The following is an 18,482-nucleotide window of genomic DNA, read 5'->3' on the forward strand; positions in this document are numbered from 1 at the left end:
CAATATTTTTTATCAAAATTTTGTTTGTTTGCTACTTATAAGTTCGTTGCAGTCTTGTTTACAATAAACAAAAAATTTACAATTTAATCCATATGTTTTTTAGTTGGTCCTTTTTAACCAAAGTAATGATTTAAATTGATTTATAAAAACCACTTTACATAAAAATTATAGCTCCATTAATGATTTAATGCTAATTAACAGTATTGTTATTAATAGAATACAACTTAAATCAAACACCATTTTTTCCACATTTTATCACCATATTGTAGTTAACTGAAATAACTTTCTCCTCTAAAAACACCAAATTTAACACACAAAATAATATAAGTTATATAAAATCAAAATCAAACAATGATTGAAAAAATTGATTCTCGATCTGAAAAAAAAATAGGGAATGCACCAAATAAAAAATAGAATATGTACTACTAAAGACAGTAGTAGATAATCAATTAATTGATAATAAATAATGGTAGCTTCAATGCGCTTTGACAGTAATGAAAATATTACCAAGCTGTTGTAGATTTTCAACGTTTAATAGTTGACAGTCTATCCTATGCTTTGGGTTAATAATTTTGAAAGATAGTGTGATCTAAATGTGGCTCAGGGCATCTCGAGAAAAAATGCTCGATCATAGTTCTTTAATGAATCGATAGTAGAGAAATCAACCTAAAGTAAGTTTAATGTTACTTTAATGTAAAGTAATTTTAAATTTTTGAATATCTGTTTTAACAGTTATATTATATTTAACATTCTTAGTTCATGTTGTAGGTTTTTCAACGTATTTTTATCATGTAACAAAGCAAACGTTTAAATCCTCTAAATATAAATCTATTTGATTGATGATTTAAAGTTGTCATATTTTCAGCAGCAACACAGAGATCAAAATCATGACCACCATCTTCCTCATGTCCGAGAAGAGCCGGAAAACAAATACAATAGTACAAGGATGGATGAACCTTCAAGGACAGAAAGGATAAACATGCTTCGGCTAGAGCACCAAAGGCGGCATCAAGAAAGAAGGGGGCATTATCCACTTGAAGACACCGAAGAAAGATACGAACATCACATCAAACAAGTATGCTGTTTTTAAATATCACAATAATGCTGATGTTAACTTGTGATTTTTGTTTTAGCGCTTGGAAAATGGCGATTTGGATAATGCAGTCCAGATGAACCGACCAGGAAGTAGAGTTGGTATTACTGATCCATCACGATTTAGCCATTATGTCAATTACCACGAAATCCAACAGCATCTCAAGTAAGTCTTTCAGTTAAAGAAAAAATAAATTAATAAATAAAATCACAAAAAAATGCTACACAAAAATTACATATGAAACAAATAAAAGAACAACAAAGCATGGACATTCACAAGAAAGCACACTTTTTTTAACGGTTGCATGTTTCAGGCATGAAATTATGCACAATTTCTGTCACATCTATTTTTATTGTACACATTATTATCTAACTTATAGTTTCTAAAAGAACAACTTAAGGTGATTTGTATTTACACATGACTACATAATTCACAGTTATATTATATTATAATAAAATTTGAAATCTTAAATTTTTTCCTTAAAGCAAAATGGAGACTTTATAAAAAGTAGTGAGATAATTTTTTTTAAAGATTTCAAATTTTCACCTTGCATTGACTTTTTGTATATTAAAAAAATCAGAGGGAGGAATTTTTTTGCAGTCAAGGGTTTTATGATTAAATATTTATTCTCCCTTCTTGCATGTTCTCATCAACTTACAGAGAAGAAATTGCTGCTGTCAAACTACGGAAACCCAAGAGTCAAAAAGTGTCCAACTTGGAGTCAACAGAAGAGAGGTACGTCTTAAAAATTAATCTTGCCACTTTTTACACCTTCGCTTTAATACATCACCGCTTTTTCTAATGCTTAAGCACTTGCTTTTAACCAAAGACATCGCTGCACTTGAAATACACAAGAAAACAGACACATAACATGTTAATTTTACATATCTTTTATTTTTATTTATTATTTTGATTATTTTGTAGTTTGTGTTTACTACTAGTGTGAAATGGGCATTTTTGATTAAAAACATCTATTATAATGAAATAAAATATAAATTTATTTATTATTAGTTGTTGTTTTTTTAACAAAATAAAAAGACTAAATGACGTCTGCTAAAAATTCTAATTCTATGATTTTAATTTTTGAAAGTTGACCTTTTGGATCTTTTCTTGCGCTTTTTGGAATGGTTTTCTGCAAATTGTGTTGTCTGCGCTTTGTATTTTGGAAATTATTCCTGTTACAGTATTATTTCATAAATAAATGAGGTTGTTTTAGCCAAACTGTATAAACTTATGAGCAGCTTGTTTCGTTTGAGCGGGATTGTGTGTAAAATATGCTGATTTCGCCCAGAAAAGTAAGCTGGCATTTCATTTGGAAGAAAAATGCTTATATCGCGATATTTTCCTACTTAAAGTATATTGTAAATAAAAATGGTTATAGTTATTATTTTTATTGTAGAGATCAATTTTTAAGGAACAATTTTGAAATTGAATTTGAATTTCTTTATACTAAAAAAAAGAAAAAAATCAATGTTACTTTGCCTTGAATTTTGTTGGTATTCTCATTGATTTCCGCTTATTCTTTTATCGAAGCTTTCTTGGTTCTGTAATTAAGAGCTTTTTTTATTATTGCCACTTGATTTTTTGGTGTAAATTTGTAGGGTTAAATCAAATGTAAGTTTAGTTTAGAGCTTTTTTTTTTTCAATCGGAATTTTCCCCACATCCTAATGTGATTTTTGTAACAGTCGGAGGCAACAGCATTACCACTCACAACGTCAAGTCAGTCGGGAGCCAGTCCATCGGCCTGTGTCCAACTTTTATGAGTATGAGAGTGTACAGGCTGTTCTACGAGCGCAGGCGTTGATCGACTCTGGTTCTTTGCCAAGGCGATCAGATGTACCACAGCAAAGTGAGTACCAAAAAATTTAAGATTATCTAATTTGGCTTTGGGCTAATTGGGTAAGATTTTTTTGTTAAATTTAAAATATGAATTTTAGTCCAGAGATATTTGTTCAAGTCTCGGCAATCCATAATTGTGTTATAACTATTGTTGATTGATTTTTAAAAAATATAGTGCCTTAATTGTTTATCTTTCAGCATACACAAACGGATACCCAGTTCATCACAGGTACAGCCAAATAAACTACTCCCAGGGCTATCCGCCATACGGTGGAAGGCCATACGGGAAGCAGGGCGGCCCATTTGTCACACACGTTACGATAAGAGAGACCCAGCCCAAAGTCTGACAGTTACCTGTAGCAAGGTCCTGCAAGGTGAAGTCCTTCAGCCGCCTGTTTTTTAAATTAAAATTGAAAAGACTAAGGAAACTGAAAAGTTGTCTTTTTTAAGAAAACATTGTAAAGTGTACAGTTACAATAATTAAAATATTTTATATATATTTTGCAATTTTAAATATATTTTAAAAGTGCTGCCATTTATTGAGTAAATGTTAAAATTTTTTGTGTGTAATTTTAACGATTATACTTTTTATTCAATTTAGAATCATTTAAGGGGGGGTTCATTTCAAATAATCCAGTTTTTAAATTATATACAAGTATTATGAAATAATTTAACTTTGTGATAAAATTCATTCCAAATCATTGTATTTTAGAAGGAATATCTGTACTTAATATATTATGTTTTATTTACAACTTATTAAAAAAATATTATATTGAATGTCTATTTTTAAATGAAATGTTATAATGTATATATTTATAAAGGAGTTAGTACTTTATTTTGATCATGTTGTCAGTCTTTTTATACGTTGAAATTTTAAATTGCACTTGGTATGTTTTAGCTTGAAAAGGCATGGATATTACTCTCACTTTTTTTTCTCTAATTTTAGTCAAAATTTTGTATATAAACCATGAAATAATCAAAGCTCAAATTATATATATTTGAATATTGTATATAGCTATTGCATAATTGTTTGATAACAATCGGTGCGTTATCAAAAGCGGTGGAAAAATTAATCTAAAGGAGTGCTCGGGAGTAAAAAGGCTGTGAAAACAAACTTAGCAATTTATTGAAAATTTCCTTATGTATCTTAAGACTCTCAACTTGATGAAATGTATATTTTACTTATGATATTTCTAAGACAAATCTAATTATCATTTTGTAAATATTAAAGTAAATAAATGAATTATGTGATTCAGCCTTTGTTCTTTGAACCCTTGACATTTTGTAAGGATAATTTAGTTTTTAAGTGTTACAAGTAACAAATTTATTTATTCTGAAAATAAAGAAGATAAATACTTTATTATGGAAATTTGGAAAAATGGAACTATATGTACAAAATAAAAGTCTATTGTATTTTCACATTTTACAAAGCAATTTTGATTTACTTGAATACACAGAATCACGACTTCAGAACAGCATCATTTACACATTTTACATACTTGGTTACAAATAAAGCTAAGAGTAGACATCTAACATTCTTACACATCATTTTGACTAGAATTATATTTCAATTTATAAAGGTAACTCTGGTTTATTGTACTTAAGTTTGTCATACACATTGAACATTGCTACTAAACTGTATTTTCCTTAACCAAGACAAAAGAGGTTCATTCTTGAGTTAAACTGGGCAATCTAAACAATTTCTTCTTCTGCAGCAGGTGCTGCTGTAGACCTTACAAACTGTAAATAAACACTTTTCTAGAAAAAATGTAATAATGATTACACGAGATGTAAGAAATGATTTTATTAAATATCTAAGAACGAGTAAGCAAGCTGGATATGAGCTTACCGAAACAGTTGTGGCAGTGTAAGAATTCGCTCTTGTTCTGAATACCGAGTACTGCCATTTTCTCTTCATTTGGGCAATAACCTGTAAAAGTAATTACTTTTATGGAGAAATATCTCATTTAACGATTGTAAATAGAGTTATTTAACGATTTTTCAACAATACCTCTCCATTGCAAAAGCAGAATAGTGTTGCAACACACAAACCCTAAAGAAAAAGTGTATCAATATTAACAATTAATCAGATCACTAAACATAATGGAATTAACATTTAATATGATCAAGGAAGTTAAATAAATAAAAGGAGACAGGAGAGGTCCCCATGGTAGAGGGAGAAACCATGGGCTTGATTCCCAGTCACCCCTGGAATTTTCTATCACCCTCCCCTTCCCCCACAATAATTAACCAGAATGAGTACCGTTCTCTGGCTAATTTGAAAATAGAAAATAATAAAATATCATAAAAACTAGTATCCTAGAAAATATAATACACTAAAATGTGGTGACAATACCGCAATATAGAGTACTTAAACCAAATAATTTATCAAATGATATATTTTTGTGTGCCACTTTGAAAGTTTTCAGGTTTTTAATGTGAGTTGAGAAATAGTAGAAAATAAGATTTAGCAAGTGTGAAAAGTAAGTGAATATGGAAGTGGACCAGAAGCGAAATTGAGTTTTTATCAGATTGAACTTAAAAGGACTTTTGGAAAGTAGAACTTTGTTTTGGGTATTTCGTTCCTTCAGAGAAGTCTTTTCCCTATCCAATTTTTGTTGGTTGAGATTATTGAATTGTAGACATGTCATCTTGTACAATATTTATCGTTTAATATATCTTATAAATTAAATAATTTATTAGGTTAGATATTGTAGCATTAAGATCATTATATTAAAAACTGCATATTTTCGTGGTTTTTTTTGTTAAAGACAAAAATATCTGAAGTTCAGATTTATTGCAAATAATTTATTTGTTGCAATAACTTGATTATAATAATTATTTTAACACTCCTTTGGCCAGCCTTGAAGCTAATGTTTAAATGTTTATCTGTTTCTCTATTTTTTATCTTGAATTTCAACAAGCCAAATAATTATGCAAGAAGTTAATTAAAGAAAGAATCTTTACAAGAAATGATAGCTGAATACAATATCATTCTGGCACTTCTTGTTGCATCTTTCTGTTTTGACATTGAACGCTTGATCAAAATTAATATGGTTCATGAAGCATAATTAACGTTATACTGTTTTTCATGAAATAGCTGTCTTTAGAGTTTTCCAGTTGTCATTTATATAGTTTTGTAATCAATTTCCCCCGCTCATTATAAATGTGGGTATCCGCGTACTTTGGCTGGCTGTTAAAGTTGTTCATTAAAAAATGCAGAAACCTGAAAAGAAGCCGTGAGGGCTGAAACGACTTCGTAGTACGTCTCCCACGGGTGTTTGTCCGGAGGACGGAATGGGGTGAGGAGATAGTTAAGGCCAAGAAGTGGGAGCAGGAGGAGCGTAGCACGCAACGCCTGCAGCAGAGCTGTCGATGGCCTCGCAGACTGGTTCGGCCCCGCACGCAGTTTGGTCACGACTACACGCACGATGTTGCACAAGAACAGGAAGTTGAGTAGCATCGACGTCGCCACCAGGACGAACAACACCATCTTTGAGTCCGATTCGTCGATCCAACACCTGCAGGAAGTGGATAATACACAATTAAGAGTTTCTAACATTTCTTCACATATTTTTTTTGTTTATCTGCTATTGTTAATATCCAATCAAATACCATAATGCATGTACTTAAGAAAAGTAGAAGGTATAATTAGCAGAGCAGTATACAGTACTTTGTATTGAGTACTCATGCACTCATACTTGTACCTGTAACTACTCATGTTGAAATTTTGCCTTTATGTATTATTTAGAAACTATTATCGCCTAAGGACACAAGACTTTTGAGGCATGAAAACGGTATGAGAATAAACAAAAACGATATAAAGTTATTAAGTTATCAGTGGTTTGTTGAACATTTAATTTAACATTTAGCCAGTTTGGTATCTCTAGAATTCGGCCCTCCAATTCTTCTGTTTATGAGTGTGCTTGGTACAGAAAAGTCTCAAAGTTTACGTACTGTTGCGTGTCACCGGAGGCGAGCCTCAGAGTTGTGTAGAGGGCAGTGAAGAAGAAGGGCACCAGCCAAGAGCAGGCCGTGAGGATTTTCACGAGTTTCTGTTCGCTTGTGAACGCCGAGACCAGCAGCGTGTGCAAGTAGACGCCCTCTGCTAGCATCCAAGCATAAGAGCACGCCAAGAAGTAGTGAAGTACCACGTGTAAACACTGACACCATACCTGTCGACAGAAGATTATTTTATAAAATTTAACTATGGTTTGCCAACTGATTTGCCAAATAATGCAGTATCAAGCAGAAAACAGCTCTGGCAGTTACACGGGAGGAGGTTTTGGGTCATTTTGGTCTGTCTATCGTCCATCAGTTTTGGCTTGTCGTGTCTATTTCAGTTCGAAAGTATTTTAGGTATATTTGAATTATTTTAAAATTTGATTTTCTGCAGTGTTCTGCTTGTATTTCAAGGCAAGTATAAAATGAAATCTGATACTATAAATGTAATATGAAATTTTATATACAAAATCTAATCAGTCGATTTTTAAAAAACCCAAGATAGGAAATGACATGCAGGATCGTATCTCATGAGATTGAATATATAAAAAGTCTCAAAAACCAGAAGACACTTTAATAAAGTAGGCAAAAAAAATGAGTGGTGGTTAGTGACCGTTAATCGATAATTATTCAGAAATTGTGAGATGCGGTCTGGTGTGATGTAGGTTTCAGAAAAACATTTTATTTATCCTGTCAACGTTTCGATCTTTATTGAGATCATCTTCAGGGCCTGGGATTTACAAACATTGTTTACATTTAACAAATACATGTAGGATGTGAAAAAAGTGAATTTATACAATGAAAAATATATTTTTTATATTCAATCAAAGTATTTCTACTCACTCAAAGTGTTTGTCTTCTGTGTAATTGTGCCATTCTTGCGTGTCGTGTTGAGAGTGCCAGTGCGATATTGCTGTTTTATGTTTACATACGTTGGATTTTGAAGGGGTGGAGAAGAAAGTCGGTATAGAAAAGAGAGTTTTGTATAAGGCGTCGGCTTCTTTGAGGTGAAAAGAGCCGACGAAGGGAAAAAATGTGTTGTTTGGCCAGATTATCCTTTCAGGATTATATAGAAAGGGATAAATAGGAAAAGGAAAGCTAAATTGTTGGACAATTAGACTATGTGAAAAATGTTTGATGTGTGGAATGTGTTGATGTATGTATGTTATCTATATTGAATTTGATTAATGATATGGCGTAGCTGCGACTGAGTTTACATGTATCTGTTCTGTAATTGATGATGTGTATATCTCTGTTGATGTAAACCATTTCTAAAAAATTACGTTTATGTTTGTTTTGTTCTGTGTGTAATACTTTTGGATTTTTGAAGTCGAAATTGTGTTTGTGTTCAAGATGGTGGGTAGCGAGTGCTGTATGAATTTGCTTAGGTTTTTTGCAATCATACGTATGTTGCTTTACTCTCTTGTCCAGATATTGGGATGTAAGACCGATGTAAGTTGCCGAAAAATTGAGCCAATATCAGCATATTTGGGTTTTATGTCATTATAAGATGGCATCAACAAAACCTTCAGACATTTTATTGTATATTTCCGGTTCTGATTTATATACGGAGGCCAAGTTTCTGCCATTACCTATATGCTACAGGGTTATAATCTAAAAAAAGGTGGAACATTTCCATATTATCGATACTGTAATTTTCAAGAACAAATCTGGAAGGCAAAAATTTTGAATTTTTTTTATTTTCTCAAAATTTGTATTCAGGTTTTTTGTAGGTATGAAAACGAATATAAACTTTGTTTCTTGCTAAAACAATAATTTTAACCAACTTTGCTAAGTCGGTCGGTCACAAAATAATGATGCATATCAATAAATACGAAATGCTTGCACGCAGTTCGATTCTTTTCGTGTCTTTGGAAAATATTTTTTTTTAGCATGAAACCAAGTTGATATTCATTGTTTTCACCCTTGAAATATCTCCAAATACAACTTTTTTGGAAAAAAAGATTAAGTTGGGGCAACGAGTTTTCGGAAATCTGACAAATTCAAGCCGGCGTCTCCCAAGGGAGCATTCTCCAGTGACTGACTGTTACAGTCCTTTGCAATGTTGGGACTAGTCAGTCAAAAACTTAAATACGTCTACAAATTGACATATTTATTTTAAGAACTTAAATATGTCAATTTATTTACATATTTAAGATTGTTTTACCTAATGACCTTAAAATAGGTCTAAAGCTTAGCAGTAAATACTGAATTTGCTTTCTTTTTCAAGATCATACTTGATCCAGACTGTTCGTAATATTTTTTGACTAGAACCAAAAAAAGTTTTGTTAATAATCTACTAATTATTACCCCTAATACAATGATATACGTTTGACAGTTATTTCAATTTGTATTACGAAGAATTACCTGATTATATTTAATTTTCCCCAGGCGATATCTTAATTGGCTTCCCTTCCATTAATATAACGGGCAAACCTCCGTGATAATCTGTCAAGTTTTAAAGGCGAACTTTCTCCGCCCGTTGTCAGAAAAGACTTACAAACCTTGTAAAAGCCGGCGTTTATTTTATTATAAGAAGGATCTCAGCCGTCTTTCACAAAAAGAAATCCCAAACGATGCCAGGCGGCTGCCGCGACTGACTCTTTGAATATTTATCATTTAATTAACGCTTATTTCAAATTAAGATTAAAATAGTCATGTTTGGGATTTCAATGTCAAGAAATAAGACAATATTCCTAATCACAAAAGGGTTAATCCCTTTCTTCCAAGTTTTGAAACGAAGAAACTAAAATGGAGCTTTTCAACTGCCTCGTCGGCAAGATGAAATTTGCCACCTCAATTCACACTTGAAACATAATTTGATCCCTATTGTTTTGAACAAAACGGACTAAAGAAAAAATGATTAAAAATTAAAATTGTCCAAATTTTTCCAAACCTACTTTAGTAACAGTGTTAAAATGTATTCTGTTCATCAAAAATTTATGTGTTTGATTGTTTTGAAAAATATTTATTATTTATGGACATGTGAGTTTTATTTCCTTACGTACGAAATAATGCTACGAGTACTGATTACATTCTATCCTTTAACGGAGATTTTTTATTATAATTTTTCGAGTTGGAAACCTTATTAGTCTGACTTATTACTTGTTTCAATCGATTATTTTTTTATGTATGAAAAAGCCAGTGTCACGAGCGGGATTCGAACCCATGACCTTCGGGTCAATTCGCCGTTGCACTAACCACTTGAGCTATCCCGCTCGTGACACTGGCTTTTTGATCTCAACCAAAACCTTACATAAAAATTATAATTAATTTAAATAATTAATTAGGTCAATTAGACTACTAGATATAAATGGCTTACTACTTATATTCATCCATTTCACTATTTGTTTTTTTACGAGAGTTCGCAACAACAGAGACCATACCAATCCTCAAGGTGCCGGTGTTTTTGAAAAAAAAAAAAAAAAAAAAAAAAATCGGAAGAAAAATTTATTTAAAAAAATGTTTAAAAAAAAAAAAAAAAGAAGCCCATTTGTAAGTACGTCGGGTTCAAATGCAGGGCCGCTGGATTCGAACCCGGGTCCTTTACCTTACAGTGATGAACGCCGTGTAAACGCTTAAACCGTTGCGGCCCCCACAATATTTAAAAAATAATTAATCGAGTGTTATCTTGAGAATTATTAAGGCAAAAATATTCGTGTGTTTTTTTTTCAATTTATAACTCTTACGGTAAATGGTACACGAGGAGCGAGAGAACTTATGTACCCAAAAGTTTCGCTACTTGAAAAACACTTGCGCTCGAAACTCCCAATATTTCCAGTCCTCTCGAGAAGTTACTTTGGAATGAAGCTCGTAAGTCTGTCGTATTTGGCATATTTGAAGCTCCTGTATATTTCTAAGAAATAACTCTATCAGGCTGATAGACATAAATAATAACAACTAGAAAAGACTTTCGAAGTTGAAACATTTTGTAAGTTAGGTACAAAATACATATTTCCAATTTTTGCGCTAAAAAAACCGGTATTAATTTTTTTCATTTTACTTGATGACGTGATCGATCAGAAAGATCTCAGTCTCAATTCATCAATCCATCAATTCCGATCGGCGAACAAAAAGGGAATAACGCGGGGGTGTGGAGGCATATCTGTAATCGCATCAGGTCTTTCCATTTGTGCTAATGCAGCGGAGGGCCACCTTTTCCACTTTCCGAAAGATCCTTCTCCCAATCGAAACTTGAGATATTGCTCGTATTAATTCGACTTCTACTTTTAGAAATGGGCCGTGTTCAAAGCGTAATTTGAGAGCTCGTGATCGAATCGTCGATAATTAAAGAAAACTTCCAAGTGATTTTAAAATAGAATATGTTTTAGGACTGGTGGAAAACAGAAAAAGCTTCAACTTTTTTTTTTCGCGTGGATAGAAAGCGTTATGAAAGAAGAAATCGTATAAATAAAGAAGAAAATCCTTATTCCAATTTTATTCTTAGCAAGGCGCTTGAATGTATTAAAATCCTACATTCCACATCCGTCATGCGGGCTTAACTTTCGAAACGCCGTATTGGAGATTATTACGATTCTCTCTCACTATCTCGCTCTCTCTCTCTCTATCTATCTATCTGTCTATCTCTTTACTATTTTTCTTTCTTTTTAGTTTCATCTTTCAGTTAAGGATAGACGAAATTTATGCTTTAATAAACCTTCTTTCTTATCAAACAATTGAAATTGACTTTGTTTCAAAGTAATTTTAATTATAATGAAAAAAACGTTAATTGTTAATTATGGTAAAATCAGTAGAAACTTCGTTATTTACCAATATATTATTATTAATTGGACAGAACCACTTTAATCTTTAACGGTTTAATCCTTGCCCTAATCACCAGAAAAAGCGACACAACCAGACCTTGTCCTTTTTCCAAGCATCTCTGTAATATATTTTTTTCGTGCGCCCTTGTTTGAGAACTTAGTCGTAAAGTTTAACGAGTTCTTTCTTTAAAAGAAAGTAGAGGGTACAGATGAAAAATTTACAAAGAACCCGGATCCATTTATGTTTGTTGTATTAAATAAATCTAATATATTTTCAAGCAAGGATCACAGAGGATTTGAAAAAAAAAGTGGGGAAAACGATATAAATTGTCCTTAATTTTGTTTTAAGTTTAACAACCTCTCATGGAAAAGAGTATTTAATTTATCGTAATATTCGATTACAGATAACCAGATTACTTCTAGTAAAAAACAAGATCGATAGATATATATGATTGATTAAGATGATAAAGATAGAGATATTTTAACAGATAGATAGAAGGAGAGAAACAAAGAGAGAAGAGTGAGAGAAGATAAAAAGTGAGTGAGAGAGAGTGAGAGAGGGAAAGAATGTTTTATGGATAAGGATACGAGGAAAAAGAGAGAAGAAGATATAGAAGAGCAGAGGAGGCCTAGAAAGATAAAAAGGTAAAGATCCAACAATGATTCAGATTCAAAAATATACAGAATACTTTATACGAAAATTCTATTCTAAGAATGAGCCCGAATAGGAGAAAAAGAGAAAAAGTTAGAGATAGATTCACTAATTTCGTGGTCCGCTTGACCAATTAATACATAACAATTAATTAAGGTTTTTTAGTTGACATAAAAAAGTCAATGGCACGAGCGGGATTCGAACCCACGATCTTCGGCTAGATACGCCGCTGATCTACCACTTGAGCTATCGTGACCTCGATCCACTCGGACATCAACTTCCCATCTCAACCTCACCTTTTGAGTTTTCCCTCCTTTTTGCCATTTTTCAAATGTTGTGTAATCGGATTGGATTCTCGGCGACAAATGAAATGGCCATGGAGAGCTTTAGTGAGGTATACTTCATTTTAATTCATTAAATTCACTAATTTTGTGGTCCGGGTTGAGATGGGAAGTTGATGTCCGAGTGGATCGAGGTCACGATAGCTCAAGTGGTAGAGCAGCGGCGTATCTAGCCGAAGATCGTGGGTTCGAATCCCNGAGAGAGAGAGAGAGAGAGAGAGAGAGAGAGAGAGAGAGAGAGAGAAGTGAAGAGAAAGAGTGTATGTGAGAGAGTGGGAATAGTGGTAGAGAAAGGAAGAGAAGTGCAAAGATGACAGATAAAAAAAATGTTTGTGTTAAGAATAGATTCACCGATAATTCCGAGTTGAATATAGGCAGAGCATTTTATTTGAAAATTCTTCTATAGGAATAATTGATTATTTGGAGATCGTGAGATGCGGTCTGATGTGACGTAGGTTTCAGAAAAACATTTTCTTTATCGTGCCAACATTTTGATCTTTGTGTGGTGATTAGTGACCGTTAATCGATAATTATTCAGAAATCGTGAGACCAGACCGCATCTCACGATTTCTGAATAATTTTGATCTTAATTGAGATCATCTTCAGGGCTGTGATTTATAAACATTTTTTATAAGAATGAAAGAGAACACGAAAGAAAGAGAGAAAGAGAGAAAGAATGAGAGAGAGAGAGAGAGAGAGAGAGAGAGAGAGAGAGAGAGAGAGAGAGAGAGAGAGATTTGATAAATAATCGTTTCAAAGTTACATTATATTGCGTGTAAGCATTCCTCAGAAAATTACAGTTATAAATAAAAATGATTATAAAACCTAAATTTGGTTATGGAAGTAAATGTAATTTCCTGGGTTTACTTGCATTGCCTTTTTTCATACTTTTACATAATAGCAAATTGGGGAAAGATATATTTGTTTTTTATTTTTTATGTCGCCATGTTTGCCACATTAGCCCAGAAAATACGTTAAAGAATAGAATTACACTCTCTTCACGCATCCAAACATAGTTCTTCAATCTAATCATAATTTTTCTACGTTCAAAATAGAAAAACGACTTTGTTAATCGACTAATCCTATCATAAGATGTATGAAAAACGCAGTTTGTTAGCAATAAAATTCATTGTTCTTCAGTCAATTGAGAAAAAAAACACTATTTTATTTTTTTTTTTATAGGTTTTTCAAGTTATATATGAATAGAATGGAACTCAGAACGGATTCAACAAGATAAATTACAAGGAGATAAGGTTTTTGGAGTTATCGCACTATCAATGATAGAGTCGTATTTTTTATTTGAGGAGAGATCTGTACGAAATATGGCCAGTTCACTTTTAAAGCGATACTAACTCTTTATATGAAACTAATGTATCTCTATCAGAGGTTTCTGCCATGCTACCATCTCTGTGAAATACGGAGATTGTAAATTACGTTGTAAATTACAAGTTAGCGTCTCACCGTGTTCGTAGAAAGTAGCAGCTGCCGTCGAATCGATTACCCGCTTATTACCCCGTTTATAACTTACAAAACAGGTTTCTGTCTACAAAGAAAACGCGGAAAAAATCAACGAAATTTTTATGACCTTGGGGCATTTGCGTTATTTTCACGAAAGGCTGTAATTGTTTGGGAGAAAACAGTTTTACCGGATGATGCGAAGCAACAAGTGGCCCTCATTTCAAAAGAGCGGCCCCTTTAAAGTCCACTTACCCGGTTTTTCACAATAACGTCTGTGTTGGGTATGACCAGTCTGTACCAGAGCAGCCAAAGGAAATTGTTGAAGGCGAAGCTCGTGAACAGGTTCATGTGGAGAGTATTCCTCGGGCATCTCAACGATCTAAAAAACAAGAAAAAATAGACAATGTAAGCATATATTTTCATTTGAAATAAAAGTATGATTCGTGGCTTACTTGAAGTACGAAAGTATGAACAGAGACAGGAGAAGAGCGAGCAGAGAAATAAAATATCCCGCTTGATATATGTTGTTCACCTGCTGTCTCAGCTGTAAATAAAAATCAAAATATTAACAATTAAGGAGACATTAATAAACCAGGGTTATCTCTAACGATCCGAGGTTTTCGTTTCATCTGGACAAACTGGCCAAAGCGAAGGTATAAACCTATAACATGGTACGATTCCGAAGAAGAAAATGTAATGCTTTGAATAATTAAGGAACGTATATTAGCCGAGTAATGGCATGAAAGGAGAGACCATCGGGGGATTAACCAACATCTGGTTTTATGGAGAGATGTCATGACTATTTTATAATATTCTTCTTTTACGGTCTTATTTTTGCCTCGGTACTCGTACCTAGAAGGAAGATGCAGACAAACCCAACACTATTGAATATGTACTTGCAAGGGTTCAATTGTAAACAACTAAAATTTATTCAATCCGATCTTGAATAAGTCACAATTTTCAATGCGACAAAACATCTGCTAATAAACTGAATCATAAAAAGTTCATGCTATTTTTAAGGAATCCTTAACTATCTTAGCTCATATTTATTAGTCAGAAAAAGTTAAATTAGTATTAGATCAAGCTCAAACTTTCTAAATGGGCGAGGTTAATTAGAATAAACAAGGGTTCCGTACGTGACACATGGGAAAATACAATATTATCATTTTCAGCAAAGCCTGCTTAGAGAAGCATTCGGCCTCCCACGTCTCTAAAATGTTCGGTATAAATGACAATGGGGATTGAGAGATTTGGTACCCTAATAAACGTAATCCTACATTTCAATTTAGACGGTTCTATCGGACACGTCTAAATAGTTAAAAAATCCCAGCTATTCAATTTATTTTAAACCGCTTTGCTTTAACGTTATAAAAAGTCTTGATTGAGATAAAAAAGTTACTGCCACGAGCGGGATTCGAACCCACGACCTTCGGCTAAATACGCCGCTGCTCTACCACTTGATCTACAGTGACCTCGATCCACTCGGACACCAACTCCCCATCTTAAACTACAACCTTTCGAATTGAAAAATGAGAAAAAAGAGGCAAAATTCGAAAGGTTGTACGTTGAGATGGGGAGTTGGTGTTCGAGAGGATCGAAGTCACGATAGCTCAAGTGGTAGAGCAGCGGCGTATTTAGCCGAAGATCGTGGGTTCGAATCCCGCTCGTGACACTAACTTTTTTATCTCAACCAAGACTTACAAAAAAAGAATAATTAATTGAAAGAAGTAACTTAGTCAATTGACTACTAAAACATAAATGGGTTATAAAATATTGTGAATTTCGTGGTAGGATTTTTCTCAAAGATATGCGAGATTTCCTTGTAGTTACACTCATTCTGCTGTTAATTAACCTGTTTATTAACTACTTTGGATATCCATTATCCATTAACATTAACCTTAAACAAACAACAACAATTACCACTAAGTTTTACTGCCCTATCTATAATTTTAGATGAATGAGCAGATGAATAACACCCTATCAGAACTGGTTGGTTTCATATATCAATTGATTAACAATTCTTTGCTTTCTATAATAACAAGCAAGGCTAGAAAAGGAAGCTTTCCATCCACTTCTATCTCTTGATGGAGGGATATGATCATTTTATTGATTGTTATTTACTGATCAAAGCTTGAGATTGGTTAAGAAACAAATGACAAAAATTTAATAATTTAACTGTCTGTAGAGAGTAGAGCAACTGTATGTGTAAAATTTGGCTTTTGTCAGGTTGTTAGGACGTAGTATGTAATTAATTTTTTCTTATCCGAGTTTTTTTAAACCTTCTATGGCGGATATTAACATATATAGAACACGTCTCAGCTCAGTGGGTTCAAGAGATAGAGCGAAATTCTCCCGAGCGAAATGAATCAATGTCAAACCGGCCAGGATCAAAACAGAAAAACCGCCAATATCTGCTCGGGGCACAAAAGGTCAGGGTATCTATAAAGCCGTGGCAGCGTAAACGCCGTTAAAGTGCGTACAATGGGGCTTGCGAAGTTGCCACCCCCGACAATAGAACCAACCTCATCGATCCTTTTGAGTTATTTCCTTTTTTCACAAAATGGTGTTGTTTCACGCCAGGTATTTATATGTAAGACAGGAAAAACGTGCAAGAAAGAAACTTAGGCTGTAAATCTTAAATAAAAGAAACACTTTCCTCAACGTAGAAAAATAGAAATAACCGGTTAAGACTTTCGATTTCTGGCAAAAGAAAAATCCAGAAGTTACTTTTAATTTATTTTGCTACTAGAACAATCTTTAATTCACAAGGAGTGTATTTTTTGATTAGTTATATTTCACTATTCTATATTTTCAAAAAATTTGATTTTTTCCCCTGTGTTGTCAAATAAATTGTCCATTTTATCTTGCAGTTCGTTCGCTTTTACCTTTTCACAGGATTTTATCACCCCAAGACTGCTTTTTCTCGCTGTGTTGGCTTTGTCAGACACTTTTCCGCATTTCGCCATCTTCAGTGAGTCTGTGAGAATTTTTTGGGGTCGTTTTTCATTGGGTCGGTGATATGTTTGTTTGTCGGTAGGTTATTTTTAATTTGTCCGAGTGCCTTGATGATGATGATACTACGAAGCGGGGGTTTGGTAGTTATTCCCCAAGCACTGCTGTTTTGTGGCTTATTGTAATTTTCTTAGTTCATTACGTCATTTTTCAGATTTTTTTTTAAAGAAATTGATTTTTAATTAAAATTGACATGCCAATTCTCTCAAATTTTTCACCCTTGGTTTATTAACAGATATCGTATGATTTGCTGATTAGTTTATATTAATTAATGTTTTTGTGTCTAATTTTTTAATGTATATTTGGAAGTCTTTAAGACTAGAATCTAAAATCAATCTAGAATATTTTGTCTTTAGAATATCTATTTATCTATAATGGATTATAGTTTTAATTTTAACAGCTAATAGCCTGACGCCAATTCTTCTAGTTTACTGGATTTTATCACCCCTTAACAAAAAAAATTCTAATTATTGCTATATGCTATTCGTATTTTGACTCAAAAATCGGCTTCTCAATTTATTCTATGAATTATTCAGTATTTAATGCAAAGAATTTAATGTAAAGTAACTCGACCTTCTTCTGAAAAGCCTAAGCGGCACAGTACGAAGAGAGGACTTTCAAAAATGTCCCACTGAAGATGATCTCCAGATATATTAAAAGTAATAGTTCAATTTGTCTATGAGGTATTTTTTATACGAGCCATTTGAAAAAAGATCATCGCTGTAATTTATGCAATTGTTTCACGTAATTTTTCCCAATTTGAACACAAATTATTCTTTCTCCTTAAATAAAATTTATTATGCATCATACAAATAAACAATTTAATAAACTAGAGTATGCTTAAAGTAAGATAAATGTTTCTATAATATTAATAGCTTAATAAATAAAGATAACATTACATCCTTCTTTCTCTTGAACTTGTTTTAATAAAATAGATGTGCTTCTATTTTAAAAAGGGAAGATATTGTTTGTTAGCCGTATTTAAAAAAAAAATATAACCAGATTGGGCACTCTGTAATTCATGCAAAATGATTATAGTGGAAGAAGAGGGACGATGGCAAAGCAGTCGTTGGGCAAATGCTGATGCTCCCGAAAATATATAAAAATAGAAATGAGAATGTAAAGACATAAATAATATTAGTGTATGTTTATCTTAATTTCTTTATATTTAAAAAATATTTTTATGGACGTTAAACAAGTTATATTCAGTATGTTGTTTCAAAAAATCAATAATTGGAATTCATTGGAGAAAGTAAGAGGAAGATTAAAAGAATTTCCCACTTAGTGTGCTTATTACGGATTCATTTAATATTTTTAGTAG

The 18,482-nt window shown here is 32.8% G+C and overlaps 2 protein-coding genes across 16 annotated transcripts in view; one reads left to right on the top strand and one right to left on the bottom strand.

Annotated features, from left to right (window-relative positions):
* Positions 1-4,188, top strand: part of LOC106667015 (partitioning defective 3 homolog) — a 131,975-nt gene extending 127,787 nt beyond the window's left edge. For 7 of the 9 annotated variants that reach the window (XM_014394630.1, XM_014394607.2, XM_014394638.2 and 4 more), the window contains 5 exons: positions 866-1,075; positions 1,134-1,258; positions 1,754-1,828; positions 2,780-2,943; positions 3,132-4,188. In XM_014394630.1, the coding sequence (XP_014250116.1) occupies positions 866-1,075; positions 1,134-1,258; positions 1,754-1,828; positions 2,780-2,943; positions 3,132-3,280 (723 nt within the window). In that variant the 3' untranslated portion in view covers positions 3,281-4,188. The remainder of the gene's footprint in view (positions 1-865; positions 1,076-1,133; positions 1,259-1,753; positions 1,829-2,779; positions 2,944-3,131) is intronic. The other 2 variants (XM_014394615.2, XM_014394647.2) reach the window with 2 other exon arrangements.
* Positions 4,189-4,334: 146 nt separating this feature from the next.
* LOC106670654 (calcitonin gene-related peptide type 1 receptor-like) overlaps positions 4,335-18,482 on the bottom strand; it is a 149,003-nt gene continuing 134,855 nt past the window's right edge. For all 7 annotated transcript variants that reach the window (XM_024226599.1, XM_024226600.1, XM_014401176.2 and 4 more), the window contains 7 exons: positions 14,602-14,693; positions 14,402-14,528; positions 6,891-7,108; positions 6,160-6,454; positions 4,945-4,986; positions 4,783-4,863; positions 4,335-4,691 (listed from right to left, as the gene is read on the bottom strand). In XM_024226599.1, the coding sequence (XP_024082367.1) occupies positions 4,626-4,691; positions 4,783-4,863; positions 4,945-4,986; positions 6,160-6,454; positions 6,891-7,108; positions 14,402-14,528; positions 14,602-14,693 (921 nt within the window). In that variant the 3' untranslated portion in view covers positions 4,335-4,625. The remainder of the gene's footprint in view (positions 4,692-4,782; positions 4,864-4,944; positions 4,987-6,159; positions 6,455-6,890; positions 7,109-14,401; positions 14,529-14,601; positions 14,694-18,482) is intronic.

Source organism: Cimex lectularius, unplaced genomic scaffold (assembly GCF_000648675.2).
Source record: "Cimex lectularius strain Harlan isolate CLEC.00 unplaced genomic scaffold, Clec_2.1 scaffold85, whole genome shotgun sequence".
Taxonomy (NCBI): domain Eukaryota; kingdom Metazoa; phylum Arthropoda; class Insecta; order Hemiptera; family Cimicidae; genus Cimex; species Cimex lectularius.